Source organism: Pteropus medius, unplaced genomic scaffold, assembly GCF_902729225.1.
Source record: "Pteropus medius unplaced genomic scaffold, Ma_sr-lr_union100, whole genome shotgun sequence".
In the NCBI taxonomy this organism is placed as follows: domain Eukaryota; kingdom Metazoa; phylum Chordata; class Mammalia; order Chiroptera; family Pteropodidae; genus Pteropus; species Pteropus medius.
In genome coordinates, this window is record NW_024348533.1 from 257,129 (window position 1) to 272,925 (window position 15,797).

The 15,797-nt window shown below is 34.5% G+C and overlaps 1 protein-coding gene across 1 annotated transcript in view; it reads right to left on the minus strand.

The window, feature by feature from the left end:
- The window catches only part of RAD50 (RAD50 double strand break repair protein), an 84,768-nt gene that overhangs the window by 11,818 nt on the left and 57,153 nt on the right, over window positions 1-15,797 (minus strand). The window contains exons 20-21 of the mRNA XM_039879952.1: window positions 12,767-12,894; window positions 10,590-10,814 (exon numbers count right to left, since the gene is read on the minus strand). Of these exons, the coding sequence (XP_039735886.1) occupies window positions 10,590-10,814; window positions 12,767-12,894 (353 nt within the window). The remainder of the gene's footprint in view (window positions 1-10,589; window positions 10,815-12,766; window positions 12,895-15,797) is intronic.

A 15,797-nucleotide genomic window follows, 5' to 3' on the forward strand; every position in this document is an offset into this window, starting at 1 on the left:
AAGATTTCCTTAAAAATTTCAGTAATAATCTATGGCATTTTGAGAGCAAATGATGGCTTTCTTAGTATTGATAATTTTAGTGATCCATAAAAGTCTTAGGATGTGATCCTTACAAATAACAAGGGCCTACTAATTTTCTGTTTGAAAGAGGGCATTGTCAGGCCAGAAGGACAAAACAGACAGAGTGAAACTATTCTACATGATACTACAAAGGTAGATACATGTCATTACACATTTATCCACACCTACAGAATGTACAACACTAAGGGTGAACTCTAATGTAAACTACAGACTTTGGGTGATTACAACATATCAATGTAGGTTCATCAAATGTAGGTACCACTTTGGTGAAGGATGTTGATAGTGGGGGTGACTATGGTTGTTGGGTGGGGGGAGGTATATAGGAAATCTCTGTACTTTCTGCTCAGTTTTGTTGTAAACTTAGAAAAACAGTCTATTAAAAAAGAGAGAAATAGAAAAACAAATGCCAATGTAATGTGTGGAGCTGTCTCCATCCATCTCCCTCTTTTTTCTTTACACAGATGCCCTCTTTAAATGCTAGGTTGAGTGTACTGTCTTTTAGCATCCCTCTGCACCATGGCTTCTGCCCCAGCAATGAGAGTATTTTCTTTTGTTCTAAGCTGTCCGTCTTCCACACTTGGACATTTAATGAAAAGTTTCTGCAAGCTTCTGAGTTATCTTCTTCCTAAGTATACAAGTATTCTAGCTTGATGTCACAAATGAAGCATGTTAGGCCTCCCCAGGACAGTAGTTGCTGCTGCTCTCAGGCCACTTTTTAAAGCATCTTAGGACTTTGCCATTAAGAGAACTGAATGCCTGAAATGGAGTCATTAGAGAGCTGGTATCTAAGGGGTTGAAAAAATATCATCTCAATAGACCAAAAGCCTCATCTCCTTTCCAGGTCTTTCCAGGTCTTGCTTCTTTCATTATTTAAACCATCTCCAGGACTCAAGATACTAAGGAAGGTTAGCTACCATTTGTAAAATTTGAACTGATGCTCAATCAGAAATGCACATAAAATGCTCAAATTAGAAGTGCACATAAAATGGCAAATCTTGACTGGATTTCCATAGTCTCAAGCTATTTCACTGAATAAAATATTGATTAAAAGAGCCAAATACAAATATGCCTTGGTAATAAAAAATATTAGTTTGGAAGTATGAAGAAACTAGTAAGTTAATGAAAATTAAAGAGATTGAAAAAAAGCACAAAAGAGTATACATACAAAAGACATTTTCCGATGTCATCTTCATTCTTGTATTTAAAATTGTATCAACTTTGAGATATACAGGCTGCTAAAGAATTGGCTATGACCATTGGTATTCATTATTATATTAGATATCCTTCCTATTACCCTGGTACTTACTACTGTGAGAACTTCCTGTCTCCCAACATTTAGGTCAGCAGAAGCCCTCTCGTATAAAGGAAATGGTATCATGAGTATCATGTTCCAAACTAATAAAAATTTTCATTACCTAGCAAAACTCAGAACTCCTAAATTGCCACACTTACATTGCACATTTAAAAGAAAAATGACCTTTTTAGATAAAACCCTTTAGACTATTAACCTAAGTTCTTAAAACCCTTAAAACTATTTAACTATTTTCCTTTAGCCAGACTCCCCAAAATTCAGCTTTTTAAAACTTAGACAATGGTTCAACCACTATTGCAAGATAAACATTTGGTTAAAAAAAAACTGCAGTGAATGTGAAAAGCTGCTGGCTATCTTTTGGTTTTACAATCTACCCACTTGATGCTACAAGGGCTGCTGATGTAAAACTGTACCCATGGTAAGGATGAGAATGGTTGGACATGAGAAGTGAGCCCTAGCTAAGTCCTCTGTGCTTGCAAGGAGCCAGAGTCTGAACAAATTTACAGAGAACTGGCTGCCTTGACTGCAAAATTGTAAAAGTTACAAGTTTCCACTGAGTCTCAGAAGTGTGACTTAATATGCAACATTCCATGTTTGGGGAAGAATGACAGTGTGACATTAGGCATAGAACAGTGATATATTCTAAAGTCATTTGATTTTAATTGATGTATTCTATTAAGGGAGCAAGGAGTAATACATCCTAAATGATGGATATTTTCCCTCTTCTCATCTAGTATAAGTGTATCTGACCATGACAATGCTTATAACCAGTGATGTTTTTAGATGATTACTAATAACAGATGGTAATCAGCTTTTCTTGAAAATGCATTGCTAATTTCCTGTGTTACCTTAAATAGACAGCTGAATGCAACAATTACACTGACTGCATGCATCATTCTAAGAGGTGAAACAATGAGGGAAATTTTGGACCTCACTTTCTTCTATGTGAGAAGGCAAAGCTAATAAGGCTCACAGTATGAACCTTCAGAAGGCCTTGTTTGTAAGAAGCAGCCCACAAAGACTCAATTTGGGGGAAATAGGTACCACTTCTTCTCTTCTCATTTAGTAGAATCCATCTGGTTACCGGATAATGGAACTGAGTAAACAGCTTGGCTTTGTTCCTTAAGTAAGCCTAAATTGCTGGAAAGCACCCCTGTACCTCCCCACCCCTGTAAGCCCCTGACTGGCCACATCGAGGCTCCTCACACACCCTCATTCCTTTCAGTGTGATGCCCCCGTGGCTGAGGCACTTTACTGAAATATCCTTCCTTCATTATTCAAGGCCCAGATCAAACACTCCCATTGGACTGTTAGCAGTTTGCAGGAGGGCAGAGTAGGATATCTCTGTCTTCCCAGAGCCTGATGAGAGGACAGAACAGGGATTTTGGAACAAATGGGTGCCTTATTGAGGGAATTCCTCTTCTTCCTGCTGTCATGGCTCTCAGGGTCTGGAGGGATAGCTGCAGGGCAGGCTCCTAGCTGTAGTTTCCTATTCAGTTAATATACAGAAACCCAGAATTCCCTGTCAACGTACTAATAAGTGGAAGAGCTACCTTGTATCAGAATACGTGCAAGTAAAATTTAAACCAAAACCAACCTACCTACCTAACTGGGCCCCTCATTCCCCTCTTATCACCACATTTTTCTGCTCCGTTTCACATAACTTTTTGTATGAATTACCTATACTCATTGTCTTCAGTTCTTAACCACACATCATCCTTTCTTCATCCAATTCCAAGGCTTCAGTTCCAGCCAGGCCACTGAGATTGCTCCTGAAACTCATTAACCACCTCCACTGTCATATTCAAGGATCAGGTCATTTTTTAAAAAATTATAGTGAGTTTCTGATTTTTAAAAAAATTATTTAAAATTGTAGTCAACATACAATATTATTTTAGTTTTAGGTGTACAACATAGGGATTAAAAATTTATATATCTTACAATGTGATCTCCCCTATGTCTAGTATCCACCTGGCACCAGTTATTACAATAATAACGACTATATTCCCTATGCTATACTTGACATCCCCGTGACTACTTTTATAACTGGCAGACTGTCCTTCTTAATCTCCTTCACCTTTTCACCCCATCCCATCTGACAACCATCAGTTTGTTGTTTTGCTTTGCTTTTTAGATTCCATGTATAAGTGAAATCATATGGTATTTGTCTTTCTCTGACTTATTTCACTTAGCAAAATACCCTTTACATTCCTCCATGTTGTTGCAAATGGCAAGTTTTCATTCTTTTCCATGGCTGGGTAATATTACATTGTGTGTATCACAGCCTCTATCCATTCACCTAGGTGGCTTCCATATATTAGCTATTGTAAATAATGCTGTAATGCACATAGGGGGGCATGTATCTTTTTGAATTAATGTTTTTGAGTTCTTTGGATAATACCTAGAAGTGGGATTGCTGGGTTACATGACAGTTGTTTTTAATTTTTCGAGACATTTCCATACTGTTTTCTATAGTGGTTGCACCAGTTTACAATCTCACTAATAATAGTACAAGAGGGTTCCTTTATCTCCATACCCTCACATTCACTTTCTTTGTTCTTTGATAACAGCCATTCTGACAGGTGTGAGGTGATATTTCATTGTGGTTTTGATTTGCATTTTTCTAATGATGAGTGATGCTGAGCATCTTTTCATGTGCCTGTTGGCCATCCGTGTGTCTTCTTTGGACAAATGTCTGTTCAGATCCTCTGCTCATTTTTTAATTGGATTTTTTTTTTTTGATGTTGACTTGTATGAGTTCTTAATATATTTTGGATATTAATCCCTTATTAGATATATCATTTGTGAAGATCTTCCATTCAGTAGGTTGTCTTTTTGTTTTGTTCATGATTTCCTTTGCCGGGCAAAGGTTTTTTAGTTTGATGGAGTCCCATTTTATTTTGCTTTTTTTAGGAGGCATATGCAAAAAAAAAAAGAAAATTACTAAGACCAATGTCAAAGAGCTTACTCCCTATGTTTCCTTCTATGAGTTTTATGGTTTCAGTTCTTACATTTAAGACTTTATTCCATTTCAAATTTATTTTTGTATATGTTAAGAAAGTGGTATAGTTTTTTTTTGCATATCTGTCCAGTTTTTCCAGCACCATTTATTGAAGAGACTGTCTTCACCCCATTGTATATTCTTGTCTCCTCCATCACAGAGCTTTCATATAGGCGTGGGTTTCTGTACTATTCATCTATGTGTCTGTTTTTGTGGCAGCACTGCACTCTTTTGTTTACTATAGCTCTGTAGTATAGTTTGAGGTCAGGTAGTGTGATACCTCCAACTATTCTTTCTCAAGATTGCTTTGGCTATTCAGGGTCTTTTGTGAGTCCATATAAACTTTAGGATTATTTGTTCTAATTCTGTGAAAAATGCCATTGTTATTTTGATAAGGATTTCATTGAATCTGAAGATTGCTTTGGGTAGTATGGACATTTTAACGATATTAATTCTTCCAATCTATGAGCATGGTGTATCCTTCCATTTACTGGTGTCTTTTCTTTTTCTCTCATTAATATCTAATTGCTCGCACAGATCTTTTACTTTCTTGGTTAAATTTATTCCTAGGTATTTTATTACTTTTGATGTAATTGTGTGATTGTTTTCTTAATTTCTTTCTGATAGTTCATTATTAGTGTATAAAAACAGAACTGATTTCCGAATATTGATTTTTGTATCCTGAAATTTTGCTGAATTCATTATTAGTTCAAATATTTTGGTGGAATCTTTAGGGTTTTCTATATATAGTTATGTCACCTGCAAATTGTGACAGTTTTTACTCTTACTTCCTGATTTGGAGGCCTCATTTTATTATTTTCCTGTCTGCCTGCTGTGGCTAGGACTTCCAATACTATGTTGAATAAAAGAGAATTGTCATCCCTGTCTTATTCCTGATCTTAAAGAAAGGCTTTTAGGGTTTTACCATTGGGTATAACATCAGCTACAAGTTTGTCATAGATGGCCTTTATTATATTGAGGTATCTACCCTCTATACCAACTTTGCTGAGCTTTTATCATAAATAGACGTTGAATTTTTCAAAAGCCTTTCTTGAATCTATTGATATAATCATATGGTTTTAATCTTTCATCATGTTTATATGGTATATCATATTAATTGATCTGCAGATAATGAACCAAACTTGTATGCCTGGAATAAATCCCATCTGATCATGGTGTGTGATCTTTTTAATGTACTGCTGGATTTGGTCTGCTAATATTTTGTTGAGGATATGTTCATCTATGTTCATGAGGATATTTACATCTATGTTCATCAGGGATATTAGCCTGTCATTTTCTATTTTATAGTTCTTTCTTTGGTTTTGTTATCAGGATAATGCTGACATTGAAGAATGAATTTAGGAGTTTTCCCTTCTATTCAATCATTTGGAATAGTTTGAGAATAGGTATTCTTTCTTGAATTCTTCCTCCTCTTTCATTTCTGATTTACTTGGCCTCTATTTTTCTTGATGAGTCTGGCTAAAGTTTTATTAATTTTCTTTACCCTTTAAAGAACCAGCTCTTGAGTTTTTTTTTCTATATATTTTTTAAATTCTATATTTCATTTATTTTATTCCTGCCCTGATCTTTATTTTCCTTCCTTCTATTCACTTTTGGCTTTGTTCTCTTTCTAGTTCCTTTAGGTGTGAGGCTGAAATTTTTCTTGTTTTCTAAGTTAGACCTGTATTGCTACGAATTTCCCTCTTAGAACTGCTTTTGCTGTGTCCCATAGATTTGGATTGTTTCCATTTTCATTTGTTGCAAGATATCTTCTGATTTCTTACCTAATTTCATTAACCCATTGATTGGTTAGTTATTTATGCCACATTTGTTTTTTTCTAGTTTTCTTCTTGTAATTGATCTCTAGTTTCATACTGTTGTGATGGGAGAAATTGTTTGATTTCAACAATTTCAATCTTCTTAAATTTTGTGGCCTAACATGTGGTCTATCCTGGAAAATATTCCATATGCACTTGCAAAGAATGTGCATTTTATTTTGGGGTAGGATGTTTTGTAAATATCTATTAAGTCCATCTGATCTAAGCCACTCTTAGCTTGTTGATTTTCTCTCTAGATGATATACCCATTGATGTAAGTGGGCTGTTAAAGTCCCCTACCTTTACTGTATTACTGTCAATCTCTCCTTTTTATATCTGTTAACATTTGCTTTATATATTTAGGTGCTCCTATGTTGGGCAATTATATCCACTTGTTGGATTGATCTCTTTATTATTATGTAATACTCTTCTATGTCTCTTGTTACAGCCTTTGTTTTAAAGTCTATTTTGTCTGAAGTAAGAATTGCGACCCCAGATTTTTTCCATTTCCATTAAATATATTTTTCCATCCTTTCACTTTCATTCTGTATGTGTCTTTTGATGAGCAGTTGAATCTTTTGTAGGCAGCATATGTATGAGTCTTCTTTTTTAAAAATCCTTTCAGCCACCCTATGCCTTGAAAGGAATTAAAAAATAATACAGTAATTACTGATGGGTATGTCGTTACTCTCATTTTCTATTTATTTTTATGGTTCTTCTCTGTTTTTTTCTTCTTCTACTCTCTTGTACATTGATGACTGTCTATAATGGTTTGTATTCCTTTCTCTACTTTTGTGTATCTATTCTATATTACAGGTTTTTGGTTTGTGGTTAGCATGAGATTCACATACACCAAGATATGTTTGTAGCAGTCTATTTTAAGTTGATGGTCGCTTAAAAAACCTTGAATGCATTCTAAAAGCACTACATTTTTACTCACCCCCATTTATGTTTCTGTCATCTATTTTACATCTTTTGTGTATGTAATTTATTATTGTAGCCCTTCATACTAGCTCTATCATTAGCTAATCCACTACTTTTAGTGTTTACTTTTATCAATGAGATTTTTTTTCCTTCCTATATTTTATTTTTAGTTTTGGCCTTTTCCACTTAAAGAAAGTCCCTTTAATATGTCTTATAATGATGGTTTAGTGGTGATGAACTCCTTTAGTTTATGTTTGTCTGGGAAACTCCTTATCTATTGTTCAATTCTGAATAATAATCTTGCTGGACAGAGTATTCTCTCGCTTTCATCGCTTTGAATATATCATGCCATTCTCTTCTGCACTACGAAATTTCTGTTAAAAATCAGTTGGTGGTCTGATGGTGGCTCCCTTGTACGTATCTCACTGCTTTTCTCTTGTTATTTTTAAGATTCTCTTTTTATCTCTAACTTTTGGCATTTTAATTACGATGTGTCTTGGAGTGGGCCTGAGTTCATTTTGTCTAAGACTTTCTGCGCTTCTTGGACTTGTATGTCTACTTCCGTCACCGGGTTAGGGAAGTTTACTTCATATATTTTCTATCCCTTTCTTTCTCGTTTTCTTTGACTCCTATGCCAAAAACATTTGTATACTAGATGTCTAAGAGGTCCCTTAAACTATCCTTATTAAGATATTTTTTTCTTTTTGCTGTTTCAATTGGGTGATTTATACTACCTTGTCTTCCAGATTGCTGATTCATTTTTTGCATCATCTAATCTGCTGTTGATTTCCTCTGGTGTATTTTTCATTTTAGTTATTGTATCCCTCAGTTCTGGTTGGTTTTTATATTTTCTGTCTCTTCGTTGAAGTTCTCACTGAGTTCTCTCAAATTCGTTGAGATTCTTTATAGCCATTGCTTTGAACTATTATCTGGTAGAATGCTTGTCTGCTTCATTTAGTTCTTTTTCTGGAGTTTTGTCCTGTTCTTTCGTTTGGAATATACTTCTCTGTTTCCTTGTTCTGGCCGTCTCTGTGTTTGTTTCTATGTGTTACGTAGATCTGCTACATCTCCCTGAGTGGCCTTATGTGAGGCCCAGTGGCACAGTCTCCCACTGGAGTCACTGAAAGAGACTCTAGCCAGGTGAACAAGTTAATTGATTGGGGCAGGGTCTCAGGGAGACCCTGGGGCAGGGAAAACAGTGACAGCCAGGTTAACAGAGAGTGACAGATTTTGTGCCCACTTATCTGAGGCCTGTTAGGTGCAAGGAGAGCTCAACAAAGGAACAATGGCACCCACCAGTGCTTCTGTCTCCTGAGAGAGTTCCCACTGATTCTTGGCCTTCCAGTCTCATCATAAAGTTAGTCGATTTAATTCCTCCCCATACGACCCAAGCACTTCTTGAACTGCTGCCTCTGTGATAGAGCTTTGAGCTAATGAGTTTGTGTGCAAACCCTTTAAGAAGGGCATTTCAGTTTCTTACTGCCCTTCAACTTTCTAGGATATCCCTGCTGGTGTTCAAAGCCAGATGTTATAGGGACTTCTCAGCACAAGTGCCTTGGCTGGGGAGCCCAATGTGGGGCTCGGACCCCTTGTTCCTCAGGGGGAATCTCCAAAGCTGAGATATGTTTATTAATCTCCACAGTGTGGGTGTGGGACTTCATCTCTGCCTGCCACTTGTCTAACAAGTTCCAAGGTAATACTGATAATGCTGCTCCAGAACTGCTTTGAGAATCAATGCTTTTGATTTTAAAATATGCATGTTAAAGATTTAAAGGTAAACACCTAAATAACTAAAGTAGAATATGTCATTTACAATCCAAAAAAGGGAAAAAGAAGGAATAATGAAAAATCAATCTCACAGAAAGCAGGAATGTGGGGAAAAAAGAGAAAAAAATACAACTCTGTTAAGTAATCAATCACAAATTGAGAGGATTAAATTCACTAGTTAAAAGACCACATAGACTGAATGAAACACAAAGTTCTGTTATATGCAGAATATATTACAGAGTTGTAGTAATTAAGACAGTTTCAGCAATGGTACAAAGATAGATAAAATGACAAATGAAATAGAATGGAAAACTCAGAACTGACCCATACACATATGAAATTCTGATATACGACATAAGTGACACTGCAGATCATTAAGAAAAGGATAGACTATCAATAAACAGAGCCAGGATAGTTGGTTATCCAAAAGGAAAAAATGAAATTGGATTCCTACCTCTTGCTGTCCATAAAATTCAATTTAAGAGTTAATACTTAAATGTACTAAAATGTGAAAAGCAAAATTTCAAAAATTTTAGAAGAAAATATAGTAGAGAAGGATTCCTTAAACAAGACACAAAAAGAGCTAACCAGAGAAGACTGCTAAATTCAACTACTTTAAAATCAAATCTGTTCATTAAAAGACACTATCAGTGAAAAGATAAACATAAAAAGCTCGAGAATTTATTTGTAATTCACATAACTGAAAAAGAACTAAAACGTAGAGGAGATAAAGAACACTGCAAGTCAATAAGATGACCAATAAGACATTAAAAATGGGTAAAACACATAAATGTTTCAAAGAAACAAAATGATCAAATATGAAAAGATATTCAGCAATATTAGAAATCAGGGACTGCAAATGAAGACCACAATGACTTATCATTTTAAACCTCTTAGATTGGTAAAAAAAAAAAATAAAGAAATTGACAAAAATCAATGTCAAGATTTATCAAAAAAATGCTTATATTCTGTTAGTGGTGTCAGTTAGTAAAACTACTTTGGCAAAAAATTTAACATCATTTTATAAAATTGAGCATACCCTACAACCCAGAAATTTTACTCCCACATATACTCGAGGGAATCTCTTACACTTTTGCTTCAAAAGACATGACAAGAACGTTCCTAGCAGCAAGGGTAAAGACCTGAAAACAACTGAACATCTATCTACTGGGGAATGGATACACACTGGTATATATTCCCACAATAGAATCCTGTACATTGGTGAAGATGAATGAACTACAGCTATAAGCAACATGAGTATACAAAATAAAACAACATTTGAAAAAGCGAATCCTAGAAGGATACACAGAATATATTTTTTAAAAGCTCAAAAAAACCCCAACACACATATAATAAAACTTTTTTTTAAAAAAAACATAGAAAGCAGTGGTTACCAGGAGTGGGAATGACAGAAGGTTGAGATAAGGAGGAGTATTTAAGTGGATGTCAGCTAGTGATAACTGTAGAGTTCTTGAATTGGGTGTGTGTGTGAGGGTGGTATCATGAGTACTTCTTAATATGCTTTACAACTTACCTTCATAACTTCAGCATGTGTGTGTGTATATTCACATATTTTTTCCATTCTTTGGTATGTATAAAATATAATTAAAAAGAAAAAAGAATATGACAAAAATATGCTAGTTGATAATCACTGCAATGGGAACCAAATTCCCAGTCCAATACTTACTGGTCAAGGGTCTTATAATAAATGTCCAGATCCTTGTTTACAAGCTCTGTTGTTCTCATAACAATCATCATTTCTCTATACTTTTCCTCAGCATCTCGAAATTGAGAGTCTCGAAGCTCTTTCTTAAAATGAATAATTTCTTCTTCATAACCCTTCTGTCGCCCTATTGCCAAACTGTGATTTCTTTTTATATTTTCTATTTTTTCTTCCAACTTTTGATGGTCACTATAAAAGGGAAAAATGACAAATGAGGGATATTTTTAGCTTTTAGCAGCCTGAAGTATTCTCTTTAGAGATAAGTATCATTTATCATTCTCCTTTGCAATCAGCATTTAACAGTCACTTCTTGCTTTTTAAGCTTCAGTTATGAAAGAAAATTTTCTTCCTTCCAAATCTCTCGAACATCCAGTTTTCTAAACAGCTGACTTTTGTGTGCTGAATAAAGAACTCTCATAACATGTGAGCAATGAGAAAGTTTCTGATTTGTAGACATAGACTAACCTAAGTAAAGCATTCCTGATTAACATTAACAAATTCACAAACTTCTGATTGTGAACTGAGAATATACAATTACCAATACTGAGAAGTTACTGAATGACAGGTGTCAAAATGTAGTTCACAATATATCAAAACAAATATAATTTTATATCAATTAAACTATTCTTTTACAATAAAATTCATAGTCCTCTATGAAAACAAATTTTCCCTTGCATAAGTATACAAAAAAGCATTAACACTGACCAAAAAAGTAAAATATCCAAACTTTTCTGATAACTTGGTAGATAATACAGATATTAATGTATGCTTTAAAAATCTTCATTCACCTAACAATTACTTTTTAAGCACCGTCTTAGGTGCCAGGCACTGCTCTCAAGTTTATGAACATCCTTAAAGAATTGGCTTGATTATCTGTTTTGTTGACATTTCTGTTGTGTCCTGACTGAAGAAAGGTTTGAAAAAGAGTAGTTGTATTCAGTAGTCTGAATGGATGTAAAAAAAAAAAAAAGGTACTATTATGTACCATGTATCAATCACAGAAAAAATCATAAAAATATGTTTTTTGTCTTTGGTAGCAAAGACTAAATTATTACTTTTAAAGTTTCTTCTAAAAAGCTTTACTTTTTCCAATTTGCCATTGAGAGCACCAACAGTATAGCATTAAAGAGTAGAGGGTTGGAAGTTAGGATATCTGGGTCACGTTCCTGGCTTTCAACGTAATTTCCTGTGATTCTTTTAGAGTCTCAGTGTCCTACCCCTAAAAAAAGAAGATGCTGAAGATGAAGAACTATTCCAGTTATAAAGTCTGATTTCCTTGTTATATCAAAGTGATCTTAAATAGCTAAACTATGAGTTCTTACAATAACACAGGATTAACCATTTGTTAGGTTTTATGAATTAAACTAAAATTTCAATTTACTATATCTCTTAGAAAAACTTAAGCATTCTTTGGTTTAGGTTTGTTTGTAAAGTTAAGAAGACAAATGAAAAATCTACAAGAAATGGTTGAATGAATGAATGAGAAACCTATATTTAACCTGCTGAGGCGGTTCAAAATCTACTTGGTGAGCACAATCTTTTATACTAGACTAGTGCCTTAGCATCAACAGGGTTCTTATGAAATTTTTAAAGCAACTCTAAGGCAGAGAAGGCAAGAACAAAATCTTCTCTGTTGCACTAGGAAGACAGTAACTACAGTTAAGTACCAAAAAAACAGATGAGAGAAGAATTAGGTGAATCTTAAAACAACAACAACAACAACAAAAAAAAACCCTGCCCTAGTTGGCATACAACTGGGACCATCTAAAATGGGTCTACAATAGCAAATGACTTTGGCAATTACTCTACTGGCAATATTAGAAACTGCACAAGCTCTAACCTAGGCAGGGTCTACGGGCTATATATTATTTTTGCTCAGTAACATTATCTTGTGAAGCAGGCTAGTAGAAATCTGGGAGCATTTTTAAACCTGCCCATCACTGCAGTATGACTATACATTCTATATCACTTCTTCAGGAATTTAATTCGCAAAGCCATAAAATGTATTTGTATAAAAATTCTGTCCACCTTCTTATAAGTTTCAAGGGACATTTAGGCTAAAGTCTTAATCCTTTTAAAAATATTCTTTACAATTCAATGATAAAGACCTTTACTTTAAGCAATGCTTTTTAAAAGCATACTTTTTCATTTGTAAAACCTGCATTTGACCCATTTCCTTCAAATGTTGTTTTCTTTCTTCTTCAACTTCTTTTAGTTCTTCATTTCTTTTTCTTAATGTTAGGTTATCCTGCAGCCATCTTTCTTGTATCTAAATGTAAATATTAAATCAGTTAACAAAAATAATCAAGTAACCTACATGTGATTCATAACAGGCAACTGCTGACAGGGAGAGCTAATTCTACCTTACTTAGAATCATGCTAAATGCAACAGAGGGAGAATAAGCCAGTGTGAGGAGATCTACAGGCCCAGACTAATGTGGATGACACACATACATGCAAAACAGAAATTTAATTAATGAAATAAAAAAATAACTAGATGTTTAAATATTTTATACCTATACCCCACTGGATCATCTTGCATAGGAACCCCACGATGGAGCTTACTGATCTAAAAGATCACTTTTATCAGAGTTTCCACTCAATTTTTTTGCCTGGTTGTATTTGTCTCCTAATATGTGGCAATACTTAGATACTGTTAAGTATATCAGATAAGACCTTTATATTCAAGCTAACATATAATAATCATACAAGGCAGTAAGAAATGCCACAGAAATAGTATTTATCTATGTACTTGAGGACACTTTTCTGGCCATTGAATTGAACTGAAAACCTAAAAAGTTGGCTGTTCTTACTGAATAGTTTTGACCTTAAAAAAGACCTAATCACTTAGCAGCAGCAGGAACACCAACACAGTATTTCAGTAGTTTTGCTGGTGATAATAATAGACTTATGTTGTCAAGAAACAAACATTGGTAAAAAATTTATACGATGATTCTGAAATTTAGAGAATTAATTTCCTGCAGACACAATGTTGGTTAACATACAGCCTGATTATAGAAAACTCATTGCAAGTTCAAAGTCAGGACTTCTCAAAGAGGGAGCTAGGAGCCTCCTTCAGTAACCCTTGCAGGCAAGGTAAACTCAGTCAAGTAGGAAGAAAGAGAGAGAGGTAGATCTTTGACATATCTTGTTGCCAATAGTCATGGCACAGAGTCACCAGGGAAAAAGGATCTGGGAGGTGGGAGAGAAGGGAAGCCAAGAACTTCTCTCACATGCTTATTTGTTCATATCCAACCTTGCCCATCTATGAATCACTATTTTGAGGTTTTCTTTTTCTTTTTTTAATTAACTATCATTAAGGCTACCTTTGGTTTTCCTAGAAATAATAACATAAACATATACATATTTATTAAAGGCATCATTACAAGCAGTTAAAGGAGATTAAGACATATGGTTGCAAACATTCTTTTGTTGCCACGGCAACCTCATGTACAACTGCAGCTGCTGTGACTCTCTAAAATTCTTCCATGGGAGACTATCCTAGTACTTTTTCCTTATTAGGAACAAGACAATGTGCTATTGCTTGCTTTCATCATTATGTAACACTGGAATTTGCTTTGATGGCCACATGAAATAACTTTTTTCTTTTGTAAATTAGTTCTCAATTCCAGTTGTTTCAGGTGTACAACATAGTGATTAGACATTTATGTAAGTTATGAACTGATTCCTCCCCAATAAGTCTAGGACTCATCAGACACCAATTATTATATTATTGATTATATTCCCTATGCTGTACTGTACATCATTTTGTCTGGTTTTTAACTGCTAATTAGTATTTCTTAATCTTCACTTTTTTCATTCATCACCCAACTCTCCTCTGAATTGGTAATTATCAATTTGTTCTCTTCAGAGTTTGTTTTGTTTGTTCATTTATCTTGTTTTTTAGATTCTGCATGCAAGTGAAGTCATATGGTATTTGTCTTTCTTGTCTGATTTATTTCACCTACCATAATACCCTCTGGGTCCATCCATCTTGTCGTGAATGGCAAGATTTCATTCTTTTTTAGGGCTGAGTAATATTCTATTGTGTGTGTATGTGTATGTAATGGTCTTAACCTCATTGTATGTCGTTGCCTCCTTTGTCATAGATTAATTGGCCACATAGGCATGGGTTTATTCGTGGACTCTCTATTCTCTTCAATTGACCTATGTGTGTTTTTATGCCAGTATCATACTGTTTTAATTACGATAGCTTTGTAGTAATAGTCTGTTATCAGGTAGTGTGATACCAACTTCTTTCTACAAACTGCTTTGGCTATTTGAGGTCTTTTGTGGTTCCATATAAATTTTAGGATTATTTGTTTAGTTCTGTGAAAAATGTCGTTAGTATATTGATAGGGACTGCACTGAAGCTATAGATTGTGTTGGATAATATGGACATTTTAACGATATTCTTCCAATATACAAGCACAGTATATGTTCTCATTTATTTGTATCTTCTTGAAGTTATTTTAATGTGTTATGGTTTTCAGAGTACAGATCTTTACCTCCTTGGTTAAATTTATTCCCAGGTATTTTATCCTTTTTGATGCAATTGTAAATGGGCTTCTTAATTTCTTTCTGATACTGCATTATTGGTGTATAAAATGCAACTAATTTCTAAATATTAATTTTGCATCCTGCTACTTAATTCATTTATAGGTTCTCATAGTTTTTGGCGGAATCTTTATGATTCTCTCTAAATAGTATCATGTCATCGGCAAATAGTGATGCTTTTACTCTTCCTTTCCAATTTCGATGCCTTTTCTTTCTTTTTCTTGTATGAGTGCTGTGGCTTGGGCTTCCAATACAATGTCGAATAAAAATGATGAAAGTGGACATCCCTTGTATTGTTCCTAATCTTAAAAAAAAAAAAAAAGCTTTTAGGTTTTCACCATTGAATATGATGTTAGCTCTGGGTTTGTCATATATGGCCTTTATTATGTTAAGGAATGTAACATCTATATCCACTTTGTTGAGAGTTATCATAAATGGATGCTGGATTTTATACATTGCTTTTTGTGCATCTATTGATATGATCATACGATTTTTATACTTCGTTTTGTTTATGTGACGTATCATGTTAATTGACTTATGGATATTGAACCAAACTTGCATCTCAGGAATAAAACCCACTCGATCATAGTGTATGACCTTTTTAATATATTGCTG